The sequence below is a fragment of the Crinia signifera genome, chromosome 2 (genome assembly GCF_055691185.1).
Source record: "Crinia signifera chromosome 2, ASM5569118v1, whole genome shotgun sequence".
NCBI classification, from domain to species: domain Eukaryota; kingdom Metazoa; phylum Chordata; class Amphibia; order Anura; family Myobatrachidae; genus Crinia; species Crinia signifera.
The window spans coordinates 244694203-244714689 of NC_139218.1; the positions used below are offsets into that span (position 1 = coordinate 244694203).

General features: G+C 42.4%; 1 protein-coding gene across 1 annotated transcript in view; it reads right to left on the reverse strand.

Annotated features, from left to right (window-relative positions):
• The window catches only part of KSR1 (kinase suppressor of ras 1), a 204794-nt gene that overhangs the window by 63053 nt on the left and 121254 nt on the right, over positions 1 to 20487 (reverse strand). The window contains exon 3 of the mRNA XM_083174169.1: positions 4 to 151. Coding sequence (XP_083030295.1) covers positions 4 to 151 — 148 coding nt within the window. The remainder of the gene's footprint in view (positions 1 to 3; positions 152 to 20487) is intronic.

The window sequence follows — 20487 nt, forward strand, 5'->3', positions numbered from 1 at the left end:
TACCTGACCATGCTAGTTTCTTCAGACAGCTAAGAGCACCATTCAGTCGGGAGCACTCTTCTGTGCTAGCTCCATATCTCTTCATAGTTTCTTTCACTTTTAACTCATTCATCTCTAGTAAGGCATCTAGTGTTAAATGTTCAGGTATTTCCTAAAAGATAATAGAACAAAATATATCATATGAATTAAAATAAAAGCAATAAGGTATATTATTCCTACCAGGTCTGACAGTGTCGCACAGGACATTTTATATACAATGTACAAGATCATGTTTCTCAGTATATATTATACCTACAAGGATGGTCAGATTAATAACTGGGCCTATTTCAGATATGTATGCAACACCAATGGCACAGAACAAGTTCTGCATCATCAAACACAGTGACCCCTGAGTCGCAGCCTGATTGAAAGGCTTATGCTGTGTACACACGGTGAGATTTGACATTAGATTTTGACTATATAGTCAAAATCGCATGCAGATCGTATGCAGATCGCACAGGTTTTTTACCTTTCGATCCCAATGCGCGCTCCCGTGACAGCACATATCAAGACCCAGATAGACAGGGCAGCAATGACTATATAGTGCAAATCTAATGCTGATTGTATGAATTGTATGTTATAAGTACAGAGACAGCAAAGATTGTATAGCACTCGAATCTTAAGTCGAATAGCAAGGTAATCTCACCGTGTGTACACACGATTATAGAGTCCCTGCATTTCTGGGGAGTATCAAGGCTAGAGTCTGAGAACTTCCTGGTATCGGCTATGGTGCTGGGAGGACCCACATGAGTAACTTCAGATTTTAGAGGTACTTAGATGGTCGAAGGTCTAATAGCTGATCCCATGTATATTTTTTCCTTAGATGCCTCCTTCTGCGTTATTATATTTGTTTACCACTGCTGTATCCAAAGATGTGTCCATCTCTATATTCGTCAAACTAACTGACTTTACGGTGCTTGTTACAGGCTGAAATATGAATACATACAGTACCATCTTACGCACAAATATTTGTGTAAGGTAGGACTTTAAGTGGTCCAGGTAAGGTGATGGAATTCATATCCAAAAATGATGCAACAAAGTAGTACAATTATTTCCACATTAGACCGCATGTAGTGTCCCTGATTCATATTACACCACACAGTAGTGCCCCATATTCACATTTAATCACTCAGTAGTGCTCATTTATGATATGATACATGTAAGCCACACAGAAGTGTCACTTATAAATAATGCCCACAGTAGTAGTGCCCTCTCTCAGATGAAGGATCTACTTCCTTTTCATCTTCTATTTCACCTCTTGATCATCAAGGCCATGTTCCTGTGCTCATTCAAACATCATCAAATAAATGTAATATCTACTGGAATTTATTTATTTCTTTTTTAACAGTTTCTTATATAGCACAAACTCTTTCTAAAATTATCATGTCATCTCTCAGCTACCCTGCCCCATGAGTCTGGCTTTTATTCACAACACTCAACTGATACCCCTTCTCTACTCACATGAAAATCCATGGGTTTTTAGCATGTCTGACATGGGTTTTTAGCACGTCTTTACCGGGTGAGCAGCGGTGGAAACCACTCATATCAGCTTTTTTTTTTAATTAACGGGTCGAAAAATCACATACAAGGCATGGTTTTGCCTTGTAAGTGATTGCCCCTTTAAAAAAACATCTGAGCTGGGCCGGCATCCACAGAAATCGGGCAGCATTATATCCCACGCCCAAAGTTTATTTCATCATATTTTCTCTTGTTATTTGCAAAAAAAAATATTTAGAATAATAATAATAACAACAACAACAACAACAACAACAACAACAACAACAACAACAACAACAACAACAACAACAGTTTACAAAAGCTGTATGTCATAGTAATTAAAAATAGTACTTTTAAAAGGACTATACATATATTATTTTCATTAACACCAAAAATCATGGCTAGTCGCTGCTCATGAAACCTTGAATAAATAATATGGATGACCATGTAGATGAATGACTCTTTGCACATACAAAAGGAGAGGACTAGAGTATACCAAGCTAAAGCTTCTAGCAAACAAGTTCGGGATTGCTGTGGGTGGAAGGCTGTACACTCCTGCCCATCATTCTAGTTTACACTGTCGGGCTATTTTTGCTTAGAGAGCAGCTGTGAGGCCGCACCCACTTCTCATGTAATTGAACCTCAGTATTGGTCTCCACTATTTCTTTTTTTACCATGAATCTGCAGATCACAGACAACAACACAACAGATAGCATAACAAAACTAATGGACTGATTTATCAGCAACATTATTATATGCAATAGTTTTAAAACTCGTTATGTGCTCCAGCCAATCAGCTCCTGCCATTTATCAAATACATTGTGGATTGCCTGGAATCATGCACGAGTTTTAAAACCGGTTAATAAATTAGTCCCTGCGTGTCAAACTAAATAAACGAACACTCATAGAATTCTATAACACAGTGCTCTCTTCACAGATAATAATAATAATAATAATAATAATAATAATAATAATAATAATAATAATAAACACAGAGGGATATAAAACCTGACACCAAAAAAATAAATAAAAAAAAAACACTTCCTGTCATCCAAAAAGTGTAATATCTAATTGGAAATATGACATCAGTACCGACACTACTGCTCGAAAGAGGAGCTGAAACAAGGGGCTCTTTTACTGATAAAATCACAAACTATACTGTTCTAAAAACACATGATGGAAATAAGGATAGCACAATCTTTCATTTGTCTCATGTTCCTAAGGTTGCATGTGTTTAGTGGTCAGAAAGTTGTACTATAAGCCAGTGGAGTTGAAAACATTTCCAGTAATTTCTAAACAAAAGTAACAACATTCAAAACTTCCTAATGAAGAAAAATACTGACAGACAATGGCTCATCTTCTGGAGACGAGTAATGTAGGGTAGTTTATGTGCACTTATATTGTTTGCAAAACCTCCACATTTACCATTCAAAAAAAACTTTATTTACAACTGGGTCTATGCCACTTCAGTCAATAGAACAAACCATATAAAAGAAAAATAAAGAAACAGAAAAAGGACATCTATGTGCATGTATTCACCATAAACTCCACACAGACATAGGCATTCATCCACACTCACACCACTTATCTAAGAAATAAAGACGCGTACAACTGAATTGGGCTTAAAGGGGACGGCTTATTTATTTTGAGCAGGGGCGGCCTATTTGAATCTAACTAAAATTTATGTCCCTGCTCTAGCTAAGGTGGCGGGCAAAGAACGGCATGCAAGATAAATAAACATCGCTGGAAAAAATAACAAAGTAATAAAAATAATAAACTCCAGATCTAAGGGCCTCCTGCCCTTAATTGCCTAGGACCGGCCACCTGCCAGCGTCCATGACAACGGCACAATTTCGAAGCAGATTTTTCAAAGGGGCCACTTGCCCTTAAGGTCAGGGGGTTGACCTTCTGCCTCTGCCCCTGACCTCGCATATCACTAAGGCAGAGCTCACCACTCTACCCGAGTCAGAAAAAATTGGGCCACCTGCCCTAACCTACAAATGTCCGCAACAATTTACCCTATCCGAAGTAATGATTGTTAAGGTCCAAATGTGGGCCCACCTGGATCGGTGATGCCCACATCTCGACATCAACCACCAGCTAAATGAAAATACGGCTCTATTTAAACTACCGTTCTTTCCGCCACAACAGTTCAACCTGAACTGACCCGCCACCAACCTAATGACAAAAACTCCCTCAACTAACCCTCTAGACTTCTCAAGGCGTCTATCAAATTCTGAAAAAACAAATCCATACCGACTATAGAGAGATGCACCCCATCTGGTCTAGACAGGGTCTCGTTTCTAAAGGATATGGCCTCGTGCCTGACGACCACTCCGCCCTCCGTTACTATAGCCCTGCCGACAACCGAATTGATCCGCCTCCGTACCAAATCAATGGCAACTGGATTGAGTGCATCTCTCCAAACCCTCCTAGGGATAATCTCTGACCAAAAGAAACGGCAAAATCGCCATTCTCTGATCAGATCCAGCAATAAAATCCTAATCTCAAATCGTATATTGAGACCGGAATTATGCGTGAGGTCGTTGCCCTCCAAGTGAATGATGACAAAAAGTGGGTAACCAAACGACCTAACCGACTCATCCAAAAGACCCCTCAACGCGGACCACCTCATACCTCTACGCCCCAGCCAACGGATAAATCGCGTCTCAGGGAAACGCTCCGTATCCGTGGTTACCTGGGACAAGGACAACCAATAAATAAATGAATGCCCCACCATCCAAATCATATTGGTGTCCAAGCGTTGACCTGTAATTCGATATGATAGATACTGTTAGCAAGATTGAATATAGACAAACATCGGGAAAAATTAACGCGCCCGGGAAATTCCCTTAAAGGTGATTTTGGAGTTCTATATTAAATTGTTGATAACTAAATAGGACTGTGATTTGGGTGATCTATTTAAGACTAATTGATTTTTTGACCCACTTAAATTATATATAATCCCTACTTGTTGTTTCTTTGGGGGGGGGGAGGGGGGGTCACCCGATTTGACTTGAGGCAAAAAACACAAATCTTCCACCAGTTGGCTAGAGCCTAATTTAAGACTGGTGGTAACACAAAAAATTCCTCAAGGCCCCCCAAACACTAAAGCGAGTTTGGGCAAGCGGCTACTCCTCAAATGGGCTCACTGGACTATGTCGGTCTGATGTATCGCTTAAATGCACCAGACCGCCATCTTCCGAGTGCTCGTATGTCGACCTGAGACCAACCCGCCGCAGCGGCGCCGATACGGAAAGAGTGTGTCCCAAAGTCGGCTGGAGAAAGACCCTGATGCAATATACAGCGCCTGAAAACCGACCTAAACTGAAAGTTAGTAAGGGGGGACCCGTCGATGTGCATCAGCCAGGCCCCGGGCAATTGGGGCCGCAACTCCACGTAAGCCAGAGCCGCCGCCACCGGACAGATCCGGCGGTCGCCACTCCGACCCAAATGGACCCACTGACCCCTGCCCGCTACATCGGTCTTTGAGCGCTGTATCTTGCACCACAAACCGTCGTGGTGCACGTCGACATGGCCGATCAGCATAGGCGAGGGAGATGCCCTGGTTGCAGACACCAGTTCGCCTACTCTGAACGCCCCATGGAAAGCCATGACAAAGGCCAGCCTGAAAAGTCGAACCTCGTAATCGTTTGAGCAAATTACTCTTAGAGATCTCGAGATTCGACGCAACAGGCCGGCATCAATCGGCCGGCGCCTGTCGGGCAAAACCGGCCTGGTTCTGGCCCATCCCTTTAGCATCCTGGAAAGGATGAAAGACTTAGTGATGTCTCTCTTCCCACCAAGACGCAAAAAGAATGATATGCCTGCCAGAGAGCGTCCCACAAAACTTCTGGACTTACCCTCCAAGTACAGGCTCCATACATAGGCAATAATAAGATGCTTAGAGCTCTTACCTGTGCCACCCTGTTCAAGCATGAACTCGCTCCAGCGCTCCCATGAGGCCAGATAAGCTCTGAAAGTCGCCGGCGCCAACGATCGCAGGGCCAGCTCCTCTACCCCTCCAGAGGCACCTGCCATAGAAAAGATGGACACTGTTCACCATACTTCTGGGCTAAAGGCACAAGTTGCCTGAATCTTACCCATTCGAAACGAGACAGTGCATCCGCTACTTCGTTAAGCACGCCTGGGACGTGCTTGGCTCGCAACGTAATGTTGTTCGCCAAGCACAGCATCACTATCCGTGCTAAAATACGCAAAACTGGGAGAGAAGTTGACTTTAGGTGGCTAATGGATTGTACTACCCCTAGGTTATCGCACCAAAAGACAACTTCCCTGTTACCCAATTCTGCGCCCCAAAGCTCTAAGGCGACCATTATTGGAAATATTTCCAATAATAGCATATTCCTAGTCATGCCGTCTCGTGCCCAAGACTCGGGCCAGGCATCCGCGCACCAACGTCCTGCATAGAATGCGCCGAATCCGAAAGATCCTGCAGCATCTGTATATAATTCCAACTCCGCATTTGCAACGGCTGGAGCTTGCCATATGCATATGCCGTTAAAATTATCCAGAAACATTTCCCACACTTTCAAATCCCTCTTCATTTCTGAAGATAGACGTAGAAAATGGTGGGGTTTGCAAATCCCGACAGTCGCTCGCTGAAGTTTTCTACAAAATATTTTGCCCATGGGTATAACTCTACATGCGAAATTAAACAGGCCCAAGAGTTCCTGAAGCAAGAGGCAGAATCTTCTGGAAGCAGGATCATCACCCCATCAATCTCCACCTCTAACCTCAAACAGCCTATCCTGGACCATCATTCAAATCAGCCAACCCATCAATCAAGACAAGCCGAACCCCCGGGCCCAGATCCAGTGTGTGAGCTAAGGATTCCTGCCGATAGCCAGGTGAGTTTATGCTGTTTTCAGCCAGACCAGCTGGCTTCTACAGTCTGAGTCTTTTACACATCCAAACCCTTTCCCTTTGTCCTCTAAATGGGCATTTCTGGAAAGCATTTGGAAGAAACAATCTGAACATATGCAAGAGAACATTTTTGTGTGTCAGGTGTGTACAATGTGGAGATAAAATTCAGTGGTCTCTCCTGTACCTAGCCTGGGGGAATTAAAAGTGTGGTGGTGGGGTTCTAGTAAATGTGATTAGATTTTAGAACATGCATTCAGCTACATTAGCATGTATGCATGTTTGCAGCAGGCTTCTGGAGCTTCTGTTCATGTCGTATGACCCAGTGTGTCCATATTACACGTATGTCCAAAACTAGATATAATGGAAGAACTGAAGACTTAATCCAGCACATTTTCAGAAGAAGCCTGTCTGAGAGCACAGCGACGGAGATTGGGTATCATCAAGCAGTACTGGTTCTATCCACTCACACATAGCGTGCATGAGAGTACAACACAACTAAACAAACGCGGCAAGCCACAATACTAGTACTACTACAGTTTCAAATATGTCTATTTAATAAGCATATTAATTGCTATAAAATGGAATAAATGTGAATTGGACACTCGCTGATCCCTAAAAGCGTGATAAACAATCAGCCAATCAGCTCCTATTTGTCATTTTTCAAACCCAACCTGTAACATGGCAGTTAGGAGCTGATTGGCTGGCTGTTTATAACTTTTTGGAGCTTGATACATCTTGCCCTTAAAGTCAAGATGGCATTGTGTATCACGGCACATCTTTTACACTGGAAGTAGGTGATTGACTCATTACACATTTTATAGATCAGTCCACTTTCAATTTACAGCCAATTGCTGTCTGGTAATAATTACACAGGCAGAGTGCCAGCTAAGTCTGTCTTTAGAGTATAGAGCTTGTAGGCACCATTCACTAGAAAGGAGAATAAGTGTCACTCTAATTAGTTTTATCGGCGCTGTACAAGCCAACTGCCTGACATGCTCAGCACCCAAACCCTTTGGCATCGCTACAGTTCTAAATACATTCATTCTTCTATTAATTCTGTCCGCCTTCTTCCAGATCATTAGAGGAACAGAAAAGGGGGCTGTTTAGAAGGTATAAATAACGAAAAGCAGATTAGATCATAAATACCTTAATGACTTGAAGCAATGAAGCTCAGGAGAGCTTTCTGAACCTGCTGCCGGTCCCCATGACACGCGACAGCACAAGCTAAACCCGGGGGGGCAAAAACAAGAGGCTTTCTTAAAATCCCTACTAAGTTCTACATGCACGCTTTACTGCAAACCTCTCATTTACTCATATTTGTATAAGTCCACTTCAGCAATATAAATTGGGATGCATAGGAAACCTATACTGTATTGTGGGAGATATCACTACTGAAATGAGACTGGGGTATGTCAAGAGCCATTTTGCCAGAAAGTCACCTGTGCTTCATACTGTACAATCTATTAATTGGGAAACTGCTGGGGAAGGTATCCAGTTTTGAAAATTAGGTTCTTCTCCTCTTTATATGGACTCATATTACCAGCCCGTTAAAATGACAGAAAAACAAACCATCATATTAGCAGCAGAACGGAGCAACCCTTTAATTGCTCCGTCCAATTTAGTTGCTCCGTCAGGCACCTTCTTGTGGCAGCTGGTCTGTACAACACTTGAATCCCGACATAAAAGTAAGGAGTACCTTTCGTCTTTTATTATACAGGATAAAGTTACTATTGCACCTTTATTTTACCATTTTCCCTTTGGCTTTGTCAGATTTCCTTCTTCACTTCCACAGAATATGTTATGGAGTTTTATTACACAAGCCTCAATGCAGAAGTAAAAACATTGCCAAGTGCTTAGTAGCCTGAATACGCTCAAAACTTCATGATGCACAGTTTAACAGTGAAATAAAGACAAAATAAAACAATAATAAAAACAATACTTACACACAATCTCATATAAAAAGCTCAAAAAGAAAATAAATGTAAAAATGCATTTGTGTGCTATGTAAATAATGCAATCACTCAACCTGATTGCAATATTACTGGTCATAGTCCATCAAATTCAAATGCTAAAACTTGAGAATATGGTTTTTAACAACCCTGCCATAGATAAAGTAGGGTAGGAGTTGTCCAAACCATATACTGTATAATACCAGCACTTAAGGTGCAGAGTCTATCAAGCAAGAGAGTCTTGCAGTTGTTTGAGGTCCATGGGAAAAAAAGAAGTCTGTAGTTTGTATCGGTCCGGGTAGATAAATGGCATGTTGTCCAATAGCGACACTCTACATTAGTTAGAACAAAAGTAATAACTTCTAAATAACCCCACAAAATGTAGCAAAACAAGAAAATGTCTAAATAGGGAGTACCGACCTTTAAATGTTACTATATTTTAATTTGGAATAAAGCCCTCCCCCTATATTTTAAAGATGGGAATTTTCTCTTGCGGTCACATTAATCTTTGCTATAGCACATGCTATAACTATTTATTTTCATTATTCAAAGGCTCCTTTTCATCAAACATACTTTATCAGTACAGTAAGCACATTACAGAGCCATGAGGTAACTAGTGGTGTCATTGGATGAGTCATTTCAGTTAACGAGATAAAAAGCAACCAGCACAAATAATGTCCGTGTTCTCTGCACTGTGCTATTCAGGCCTGCTGCGAGTGGTGTGATGTGTGTTCATCTGTAGAAGGCTTTCAGTTTCAGCATACAGCAGTCTACAGTATTTGCAACCATCTTATTGTGTATTTAACCAACAAGGTGGAAATTTACTGAGATGGGAGTTCTAGTTCAGATGGGATGTTGCTATGGGCAACCAGTCAGATACTATTATATTTTAAAAGGTGCTAGATCAATAAGAAGTAGATTCGGTACTTGTTTAGTTTCACGGCGGCAGCGGCCGTGCGTCTGAGTCCCCTTGCGGGGCTCGCTTCTCTCGCCCACGCTGTGGGCTCGGTGGCTCGCTGCGCTCGCCACGCTATCTAAAATTAACTCTATGCCAACGTGGATAGTGGGGGTATGAACTATTTTCATTGGCATAGAGTTAATTTACCTTATTATTGATAGTTTAGTGAGCGCAGCAGCCGGAAGTTCACGGCGGCCATACTGCCGCCGTGAAACTAAACAAGTACCATAGATTTTGACTGGTTGCCCATAGCAACATCCCACCTTAGTTAATTTCCCCCTAAGTATTAACATAATATACACTTGCAGGCAAACAAGATGGTGTACAGTAGAATAAAAAATTGGCATTAGTAGCCTCTATATGTCTGTACAGCTTATTCTGAAGATACAGATCACAAATTCACTTCAAACTTATTTTTTTTTTTTTTGGGGGGGGGGGGGTTAAAATAACTTACATTTAAGTAACAATAAAAACGGATTTTAATAAATGCAAGTTGATAAACCACTCTATAGACTGAAAGATCATGACATGACACATCACACAACACATCACTCATGCATAAGCAAGTAAATCAATGAAGAGATACCTAATGTGCAATGACAGTAAGTAAACAGACTAGATGACATCAGAGAATTCTCTGCAGTGTAACCTACTGTATATTTGAATTATCGAATAAAAGGCTGAAAAATGACTACTAAATTCCTTGGTAAAATATAGCTCTATACTGTATTTATCAAATAATTATGTTGTCAGAATATAGCTGTATCTTGCTGATTACAAGGCATAAGATACAGTTTACCAGAATCGATTTCAATAAACATGTCTACATACTGCATAGATATGCGGATATGAACCTATTTCTATTGTAAGGTAGGAAGTACGCACTATCTCTGCAGATATTCTCATCAAAGACCAGCTATAATAAAAACCAGCAGTAGGTTATGTAGTAATTATCATTGGAAAAAAATAAATGAAAATGGTGTAAAAGTTATACAACTAGGTTTCTATGGGGCATCGCCAGATTTTTATGGTGATGCCCCCCACCACGGTAACCCGGGGGGGGGGGGGGGGGATGCTTAGAGCATCCCAAAATGTGGTAAAAACCCAGATAACCGGGTTTTTACCACATTTTTAGTTTACAGAATCTCCCCCATACTCTGTAAAGCGCTGCATAATATGTATGCGCTATATAAGAAATTGTTAATAAATTAATAAATAAATATAGATCACAGGACTGGCAAATTATAAATGGGATACAGTCATTAGGTCTACACCAGCTAGGACAAGCATTGGGTCGACAGGCAGCAATGTCGACATCGGTTTAGGTCGACATGGGTCTAGGTCGACAGGTCATTAGGTCAACACAAGCATTAGGTCAACATGGGCTAGGTCTGCAGTCAAAAGGTCGGCATGGGGTTTTTCACTGTTTTTTGAGCCAACATGTGCCGACAGGCGGTATTTCATGCCCTACCATCCACTAGGCCGTGGTGGGAAAACTAAATAGCCTGAAGCATTGCGTGCGAAGCGAGCGATGCAAGGGGATGCAGTGCACGTCAAACTGTGTCCATGTCCACTGTGTCGACATTCAGGTAAAAAAACAATGAAAAACCCCATGTCGACCTTGTCCATATCGACCAAGACCCATGTCGACCTTGACCAATGTCGACCTAGTGGTTTCGACCCAATGCTTGTTGACCTAGTTGGTGTAGACCTAACAACCAACACCCTTATAATGATTCCACTGTTACTGGAGAAGACATTGCTATTAAGTGACCAGTATTTTTAAGAAATATGTCAGGAAGCGGAGGATGTGTACCTTATATACTCGAGTATAAGCCGACTTTTTCAGTATTCGGTTTATACTCTGTGTATACGGTAATTGGTCCTTCAGTCAGAGCCGGTGGCAAGGCCTGGTGACGCGGCCTGGTGACGCTGGGTCCTGGCGGAGGCTGATGATGTTGCAGCCTCTGTGCTGTTGTCACGCTGGCCAAAAACTAGCACGGAGGCACAAATGGAGGACGCGCCAAGTGCCGTCGGGCAGGAGAGAAAGGGGCAGCCGGTATCGGGAAGTAAGGGCTCCGACACTGGGGCTCATGAGCTGCCATGGTGAGTGCGGAATACATGCAGCGCATCCATACCCGATGCAGCGCATCCATACTCCATGCAGCATCAACTCTGCAGCAGTCACGCAGACCCAATTGCCTGGGACCCTCTCATCTCTTCTTGATTAGTGCCTCCCTCTATATGGACTGTAATTACACATTACAGCTTCCCTTCCTGTCACACGCTGTACTTGGCTGCTCATCCTGTAAGATTCCTGCCAGCTGGGGAACTAAAATGACAGGATACCCAGCTGCAATTATGGGATCATGGGATGAAGGGAGAGGGTGACTTGCCCCTAGACCCTGTACAGTGTGTCTCAGTGTGCCCCTAGATCCTGTACAGTGTGTCTCAGTGTGCCCCTAGATCCTGTACAGTGTGCCTCAGTGTGCCCCTAGATCCTGTACAGTGTGTCTCAGTGTGCCCCTAGACCCTTTGCATTTCCCACCCTAGGCTTATACTCGGGTCAATAAGTTTTCCCAGTTGTTTTGTGGTAAATTTAGGTGCCTCGGCTTATATTCGGGTCGACTTATACTCGAGTACATACGGTAACCAGTTAATGCTTAACAAAAAAAAACCATGCAGTTCACTTTCATTGTGTTTAGCGATATATCATAGATCATAAATTGCATATCTCCAATGTTTATGAAAGAGTTGGAAGGGAATGTGAATGTAACAAGTAGAATGTGACTTCTCTCCTGTCTGCATTGTGTAACAGATGGGTTGGAGAACAACATTTCCTGTACTAAAGAGAGAAGGCTTCATTCAGCTGCTGCCTTCATCTGTCAGCCATCCACACTATTATATTTTATTTTCAATACAGACCTATGGGCACTTTATTTATTTTTTTAAATCACTTTAATATGAAATTGAGAAGCTATAATATCCTCACAACAGGGGCATCTAAACTCTTTTCTTGGAGTGCCAACTGACTGAATGGATCCACTATTCCAGTTTTATTCAGTGAAACATTAAACCAATAAATATATATTTCAATAAATCAAGTTTTTAATGTTTTAAGATTGCAGTGCTACTCACTGTGAGGAGATGCTGTACTAATACAAATAGAGTTTTGACACAAGTCAGTGGCTAAATCTCCTCAGATACTTTCTCCTACATAATTCCTCCAGTCCCCAGTGTAAAATTTCCCTCATATAATAAACCTTATCCCTGCAATCGATAACTAAGATACCTGGGCAACTGCTTCCACTCAGGGGGTGTCATCTTATCTTTGCCGGTCTCTTGATCAGGACAGGAGTGGTTCTCAAGGATTCGGTATCAAATGCCGGCGGTCGGAATCCCGACCGCCAAACGGTCAAAATACAGACGCCGGAATCCCGACCTCCAAAATGATGACAAGGGGGGGCCGTGGAAACACCCCCCCCCCCCCCCCCTTGTGGGCTCGCTGCGCTCGCCACGCAGCAGGCCAGGTGCCTCGCTACACTCGGCACACTATTTTATTCTCCCTCTATGGGTGTCGTGGAAACCCTCAGGTCAAACGTGTAACTCACCCTGGAAATACAGGGGTGTCCCGTCAAAGGACAGCATAATCAGCAATGACCCGGAACTCAAAAATGCCGGGTAATTGCATGGTGGCCAGTGTGAAAGGGGTATTAGACAAATAATAACTATTGAAGCTGGACATTACAAATCAAGGTTCATTCACAGTTTTCCAAGCTGTTTATATATACTCAGGGCTATTTTTCTGCAGGCTCCAGCAGGAACTGTGGCCCTTATTCTAGTTCACTCTTTCTGACAAAATATTTCTTAGATGGACAAAACCATGTGCACTGCAGTTGAGGCAGGTGTTACTTGTGCAGAGATAATTAGATCTGGGTGGGGTTTTACACCTGCCTCACCTGCAGTGCACATGGTTTTGTCCATCTAAGAAATATTTTGTCAGAAAGAGTGAACTAGAATAAGGGCCATAGTTCCTGCTGGAGCCTGCAGAAAAATAGCCCTGTATATACTTAATAAATAAAGAGTTACATGTTACCTAATATCTTCCGGATTTTGGAAATTGGTCCATCCTGTGCATGAACCGGCTGATACCTCTTTGAGCTATTTCACACATTCCAGTTTTGACCGGATGGCAAAAAGCCAGACAGCAGTGCCTTTCACATGCACCAGTTTTTAGCCGGATTTCATGTTGTGCTTATAATAAATTGTTAAAATTAAATAAAAAATACAATATAAAAATGTTTAAAATAGATCTACATCTGTTTCTGCCGTAGTTGTCACATTCTGGGGGCGGGGAGAGCTGAAAACTGTGGTGCATGAAAGCCCCCCATCTCCCTATGCACACACTGACCTGTTAAAACGGGCCAGATATGGCCTGGCAGCCATCCTTTTCAGTGGATATGATCGGGCTGCTACCTAAAGGCTGGGCTGTAGCAAGCACGTGTGAAAGGACGCATCACCCCATAGATTAGAAGCCCGGCACAGCTTTTTTGCAGTCCGGCCATAACCTTATGGGTTAGTGTGAAATAGACTTTCAGACTGGCGCTCCGACCCAGCTTATTGCTGGGGTGCTGATGTCCCTGCTGTTGGGTCCCAAGCCAGAAAGATGATCCTATCTCCAAGCACCAGCTCTTCCTATGGTGTGAACGGATCTCATCACACAGCTTACCTATTCACACTGCACTATGGACCTTATTCTAGTTCACTCTTATAGGTAAATTCCTTCTTAGCTGGACAAAACCATGTGCACTGAAGGGGGGCAGATGTAAAATGTGCAGAGAGAATTAGATTTGGGTGAGTTATTTTGTTTCTGTGCAGGGAAAATACTGACTGCTTTATTTTTACACTGCAATATAGATCTCACTTTGAAGAAAAACCCCACCCAAATCTAATCCTCTCTGCACATGTTACATCTGCCCCACCTGCAGTGCACATGGTATTGTCCAGCTAAGAAGGAATTAGCGTGAACTAGAATAAGGCCCTATATCTCTCATCACTGTTCACATGCAATAATTGATAGCAGTGTGAAAGGGGTCTTAAGTGTGAACCTATCATTAAGGTCTCCAGTATACATAAAGATAGAAGAGCAATTGTGTGGGGAGTCTTAAGCGAAGATTTAATTGACAGTTACCTCCTAATTACTACCACAATGATCAAACTAGCAGCTGGCTGTCATTTACTCCTATGTGTCAAACCTTTGGCACCCAGGACTTTCTAATATAACTGCCCAGTTATGTAACTTTCCATATAGTTTGGCTGTTAGTTTATTTCAATCATATAACAAATATAACAAATGGAAATAGAACAACTTAACATTAAGAGCCCAAATTTGCACTGCAATTTTTAGTTACAGGTTTATCTTCTAATATGCACCCCCTTTTTAGTCAGGAGGACAGATCTATGAACAGTAAAGGTGCGTACACACGGGGGCAATTTAGTGCAAAATCACGGGAAATATGGTCGCTGAGCGACCATATTGCCCGCAATGGGAGTGTGCACCGGCGATATATCACTGGGTGCGCGCTCCCGTTTTTGCCCCTGTGGTGATCGCTGGTCGCAGGAACATGCTCCTGTGACCAGCTGATTTCCACTGCCGGGCTCCCCCCGGCAGTTTCTTTTTCATCAGCGACCATCTCTGGTCGCTGATGTAAAGGAGAAACTGAGCACTATATCTCCCCCGTGTGTACACAGCTTAACTGTTCTACTTTTCTATACGTACAATGATAAATAAAATTATTGCGGTTTTTCACAATCATTTCTTATTACTGCATGTCCAGTGCTTATGAAAATCACCTGTCCCGATAAATCCCTCAAAATGTATTTTGTAGGTGCCATATGGTTTATAGACTAGTGTGCAGGCGCCGGCATGTGCAGAATAGTATCATTGCCATATAATAATTCCTGTCAGAAATGCTTCTGTGAAGACTGACAAGGAATGAGCCGTGCATTGTGGGAGAAAGCCAGAAGGGAACTTACATCCATAGATGGCATTATGTTTTAAACATAGAATGTGACACCTGCACAGCCCTCATTGTGACCCAAGTCAACTACAGGAATATAAAGACAAACGGATAATGCATTTTTCCACCCTTTCATGCATAGTAGATAGAGAAAATGACAAATGTGCTTTCTCGAGCTAAAAAGCTGGATAAATGCACTTTGCAACGTTTATAAAAAGACCCTTAAGGAAGATGTCATGTCATCAGGTTATGGTCATACTGCAATATTCACTTTGCTATCTGTTAGTCTAATGCAATATGCAAATTGGTTAACGCAGACAGTTCTCATAAATTAGCTCATAAACAAGAGTGTGCAGTTCGTCACCGAAACAAAAACAATAATAATAATGCATAGAGTGTGTTGACACTTCTTTAAATACGTTGCTCAAGAGTGTCTGAGATTTCATTGAGATCTGCTCTCAGACATTTGGGAGGCAGCCAGGGAGTTACTGCTTAATCAAACAGGTTAACCCAGTGAAGAAAAGGAAAAGACAAAGATACCAGAACTAGTGTGGGATGAAGTTGTGCTTGTTGATTGTTATATATCCACTTGAGCATTTCTCTTGGTGTATACAGGTTCTGTAAACTTCAGTGAACAGATGACAATATTTTTCAGTGAGTTCCAAAGGGATTCCGACAGTCATTACACCAACATTGGAATCCCAATTTTTAAAACCCTGTCAGATGGAATTCCAACTGACAGGGGCTATTCTCCCTTGTGGGGGTCCATGACCCCATAATGGGAGAACAGAATAGGCGGCGAGCACAGCGAGCCACCGAACCCGCAAGGGGCTTTTTTGCACATGCCGGGATTACGACTTTGGACTAATGGCTGTCAGAATCCTGACTGTCGGCGCGCTATACCCCACCATTATATTCTATATGCATTTTACTGCAATGCAATTACAATTATAATTAAAACATGTTAGGCATAGGCTTACCATACTATTCCTTTAAACCGGTTCTGTTGCTGCCTGACTTTAAACCTGCAATTTACCTGGTTTGAATCAGCCACAGAATGGTGTAACTCACCAGTGTCCCAGTTTAAAGTGATGGTATGGTAAGCCTAGTTCTGCAGTATTGTCCAGGCAGTTACATTCAAAGTGACAGCATGTAATTGAATATTTCTACATGTACACCAGTGATGGGCAACAGACATTAACCCCCCAACTCCCACAGTAAGCCTACACTTGTGGCCACCTACCTCCTAACTGCCACAATAATGATCATGATACATGGATGCTGAAATGTTATTACAGAAATGGGTCTCTTTTTTTATTAAATATAATGATTTATCATTACTGAGATTTACAGTATGATAACTTACAGTCCAATGTGGCTCGTCACGGGCTTACAGTGTTCTGAAATGATGCAGTAAATAAGCACAGCCTGCACGGTGGTACTTTAAATGGACAAGATGCAATTTTCTCAGACATGCAAAAGCCCATCTAGATAGAATCCTTTTTAGCACAATGGCATTTGAACATGGCTTTGGCATACATTTGGACCTAAAGCTCCCCTCCAATTTCTAGTTAATATATACCCCATGTCATTGCTGTTTTTGTAATCATACTAAAAACACAAATATACCATAAATCCTGAGTAAGCTAACTAAATTAAATGCTTATTTATTCTTACATTGCAACGCAAGCAACATTTTTACACTCCCTTAAAAATAACACAGAAGACCTCAAATAAATCTTAAATTGAATTCTGGTTTTAAAATCAAACACAAAAGTTTGCAGATATTCTGATGAATGCCTTCCACTGTCAGATTCCGCAGGCATGCATGGCAGTCTAGAATATGTATTATGCTTTAAAAAAAAAAAAAAAAGCCTTATACCCCTTTCAGACAGAAAAGTCTGAAAATCCCGGCAAATACACGGCATTTCAAATGCCGTGTCAATTTGCCGGGAGCAGCCTGACCCCCCTTCACACAGAAGAACAAAATTACCGGGTTGAAAATTTCTACCTGGTAATTTGCTGAATAACACGGGTATTTCTTCTGTGTGAAAGGGTCAACACGGGTCATAAATCCCGTGTCCTCGACCCTGGTCAATTCCCGGGTCGGAGACACGGGATTTACGACACGGGTGTGCCCTTTCACACAGAAAAAGGACCCGTGTATTTAATGAAATTCCCGGGTGGAACTGCTTCACCCGGGTATTTCATTTTCTGTGTGAAAGGGGTATTAGACTACAAATCTCGAATAAGGACTACACAATAACCCTACTTCCATTGCCAGCGAAAAAAAAAAAAGATTGCAGAAAGAGCGGATAAAATTATCAACCGTAGGTAGTTGCGTTCAGATGCATATTCTATGACACAATGATAACAATGATTGCTGCACAACAGCACATAAAACGGAATAATAAAGACATGAACATAAAACGTATTACCTTGGAGATGACAAAGCAGAGTTTATCCAAATCTACATTTGTGAGATCCAAGACAAGGACACCGTGCTCTAGCAGTCCTTCCTAGCCCACTGGCTTTTGAAAACGGTTTCTCTTTACAGGCTGCGAGTTAGCACAAGCACAGGCATCAGGAATACTCCTGTGCAGCCTCCAGCACTTCGTCAGAAAGCTCAGTGCTGGCTGCACACATGACTTCAGCGTTAACATACTCTACACACTACGCTATACTGTACATCCCTCTGGCACCAAGATGTTTATAGCTGATTAATCACACATTCCTTGATGCAGCTGGCACCAAGGCTACTGAATATTCTAATGTCATTTCAAAATTACATTAAAACACCACTCTCAGCTACATGCGTCAAGATGTCTTACAATATTACAGATCTCAACCTATACTTATGTCAACCAATCAGTACAAAGAGTCAGCACTTAAACCAAAAATAAATAGCAATGATTAGCCTGCAGCCAAAAATACATATCGCTTTTATGCTGACTGGAGCTCTGCTGGAATACACAACAAGTGCCATGCAGGTGAAGTAGAACATAGCAGTCAGGCTGGGTGGGAAGCGAATAAAAGGTTTTCATGTGTTGTTCTGCAAGTACAAAAGGCATTCCACAAATATACAGTAACTGATGCCAGTATTACAGTATCTACAGTGATATAGGATACATTTGGATGACCCGTGGTCAGGATGCTAGTGCCGACATCCCAAAGGAGGGGATTCTGACAGGGTTGGGGTGGTAAGGGGAGGGTAATTATACTTACCCGATCCCTAACTTCTAGCAGCCTTCTGTAAGTGTAACTTCCACAAAGCCTGACCTTAACTCTCCCCGCTAGTGTTTAAACCTACCCCCCCCCACACACACACACAGCTATTTTTTCGACCGAACGCTCCAGAACGCCATTCATTAAGTTCAGATGAAAAATTACCTCATCAGGAACTGCGTTCCGGAACCTCTACCAGCAGTGGCAGATTATGGGGGGGGGGGCACCCGGGCACGTGCCCCCCTGTCAATTTGTAGATGAGGACCAGAGCTTTCCAACGAGCCCAGCCCCGTGCCTCTAGCCCCCCGGAAACCGGAGATATCGCCTGGCAAAGCTGTAACATTTTTTCCCCATAGGATAATATGGGACCCGTAAATTCCGACCCTGGCATCACAGGAGCTTGTGGTTGATGTCATTCAATTCCAAATCGCTGGGCCTTCAATATGATACCAGGATGGTCCATATCGGTCAATCGGTTCCAGAGATATAGCGTGTAAATCGATTTTTTTTTTCTTTTTGAAATGTAATTTCATGGCTGTTCATGTTCTTTGAGGGCAGATTACTCTGGAACCAAACGTTCCAGTTTCACTGGACCAAAATCATTCAAAGCCCACTCAAAAGTTCTTCAATATGATACTTGTCTCATGTAAATGGGTCAGTTAGTTCCGAAAATATAGCCGGTTAAATGAGATAACTGGTTAAAGGGGGGGGGGGGGGGGTGGTTTTCTCTCCCCCTCACACCAGAAAATGCAGGGACTACGCTGGTGTAAAAGGGGCCAACCTGGGAATGCATTTTCTGGTGTGAAATGGGTATTATTTCAAATAGCTGGGACCTGCAGTGCTCGGAATACAGCCAGGCTCTGCCACTGTCAGTGGCTTTCACTTCTGCCTGGCGACGGCTGTCCCCCATTTCCCACGAGCATGTATTCCCCGTTGGCAATGAGCATGTAATCCCACATGGCAACAAGCATGGAACCTCTGGCAATGAGCATGGAACCCTTGGCAATGAGCATGTAGATAAGCAGCACTTACTGTATGTAGAATAATTTTTAATAGGCATTATGGTGTTTGGCATAATACATAATGGACATCATGCCGTGTAACTTAACGTGCAATGGACATTATGGTGTAAAGCAGGCATGTCCAATGTTGGCCCTCCAGATGTTGTGAAACTACACATCCCAGCATGCTTTGCCACAGTTTTACTATTAGAGAATGCTAAAACTATTGCAAAGCATGCTGGGATGTGTAGTTTCACAACATCTGGAGGGCCAACGTTGGACATGCCTGGTATGAATGTTTAATGCGCGCCTTTGGTGGACAATGTCCCTGTTTATGAAGCGTATTGTGAATTTTGTCTTAATCTGTGTGGCATTATGTGAATTCTGGCTCAATCCATGTGGCATTATGTGAATTTTGTCTCAATCCATGTGGCATTATGTAAATTTTGGTTCAATCCGTGTGTTATTATGTGAATTTTGGCTCAATCCGTGTGTTGTTATGTGAATTTTGGCTCAATCCGTGTGTTATGTGAATTTTGGCTCAATCCGTGTGTTATGTGAATTTTGGCTCAATCCTTGTGGCATTATGTGAATTTTGTCTCAATCTGTGTGGCATTATGTGAATTTTGTCTCAATCCATGTGGCATTATGTGAATTTTGGCTCAATCCGTGTGTTATTATGTGAATTTTGGCTCAATCCATGTGGCATTATGTGAATTTTGGCTCAATCCATGTGGCATTATGTGAATTTTGGCTCATTCCATTTGGCATCATGTGTAAGGGGCAAGTATAATGGGGTCTAGTATTTTGTTGCATAATGTGTAGAAGTTGTATATGGTGTTGTACACTACACTCAAGGACATGCCCCCTGTTGAGTGGCCACACCCCCTTTTCCAGAGCACGCGCACAAC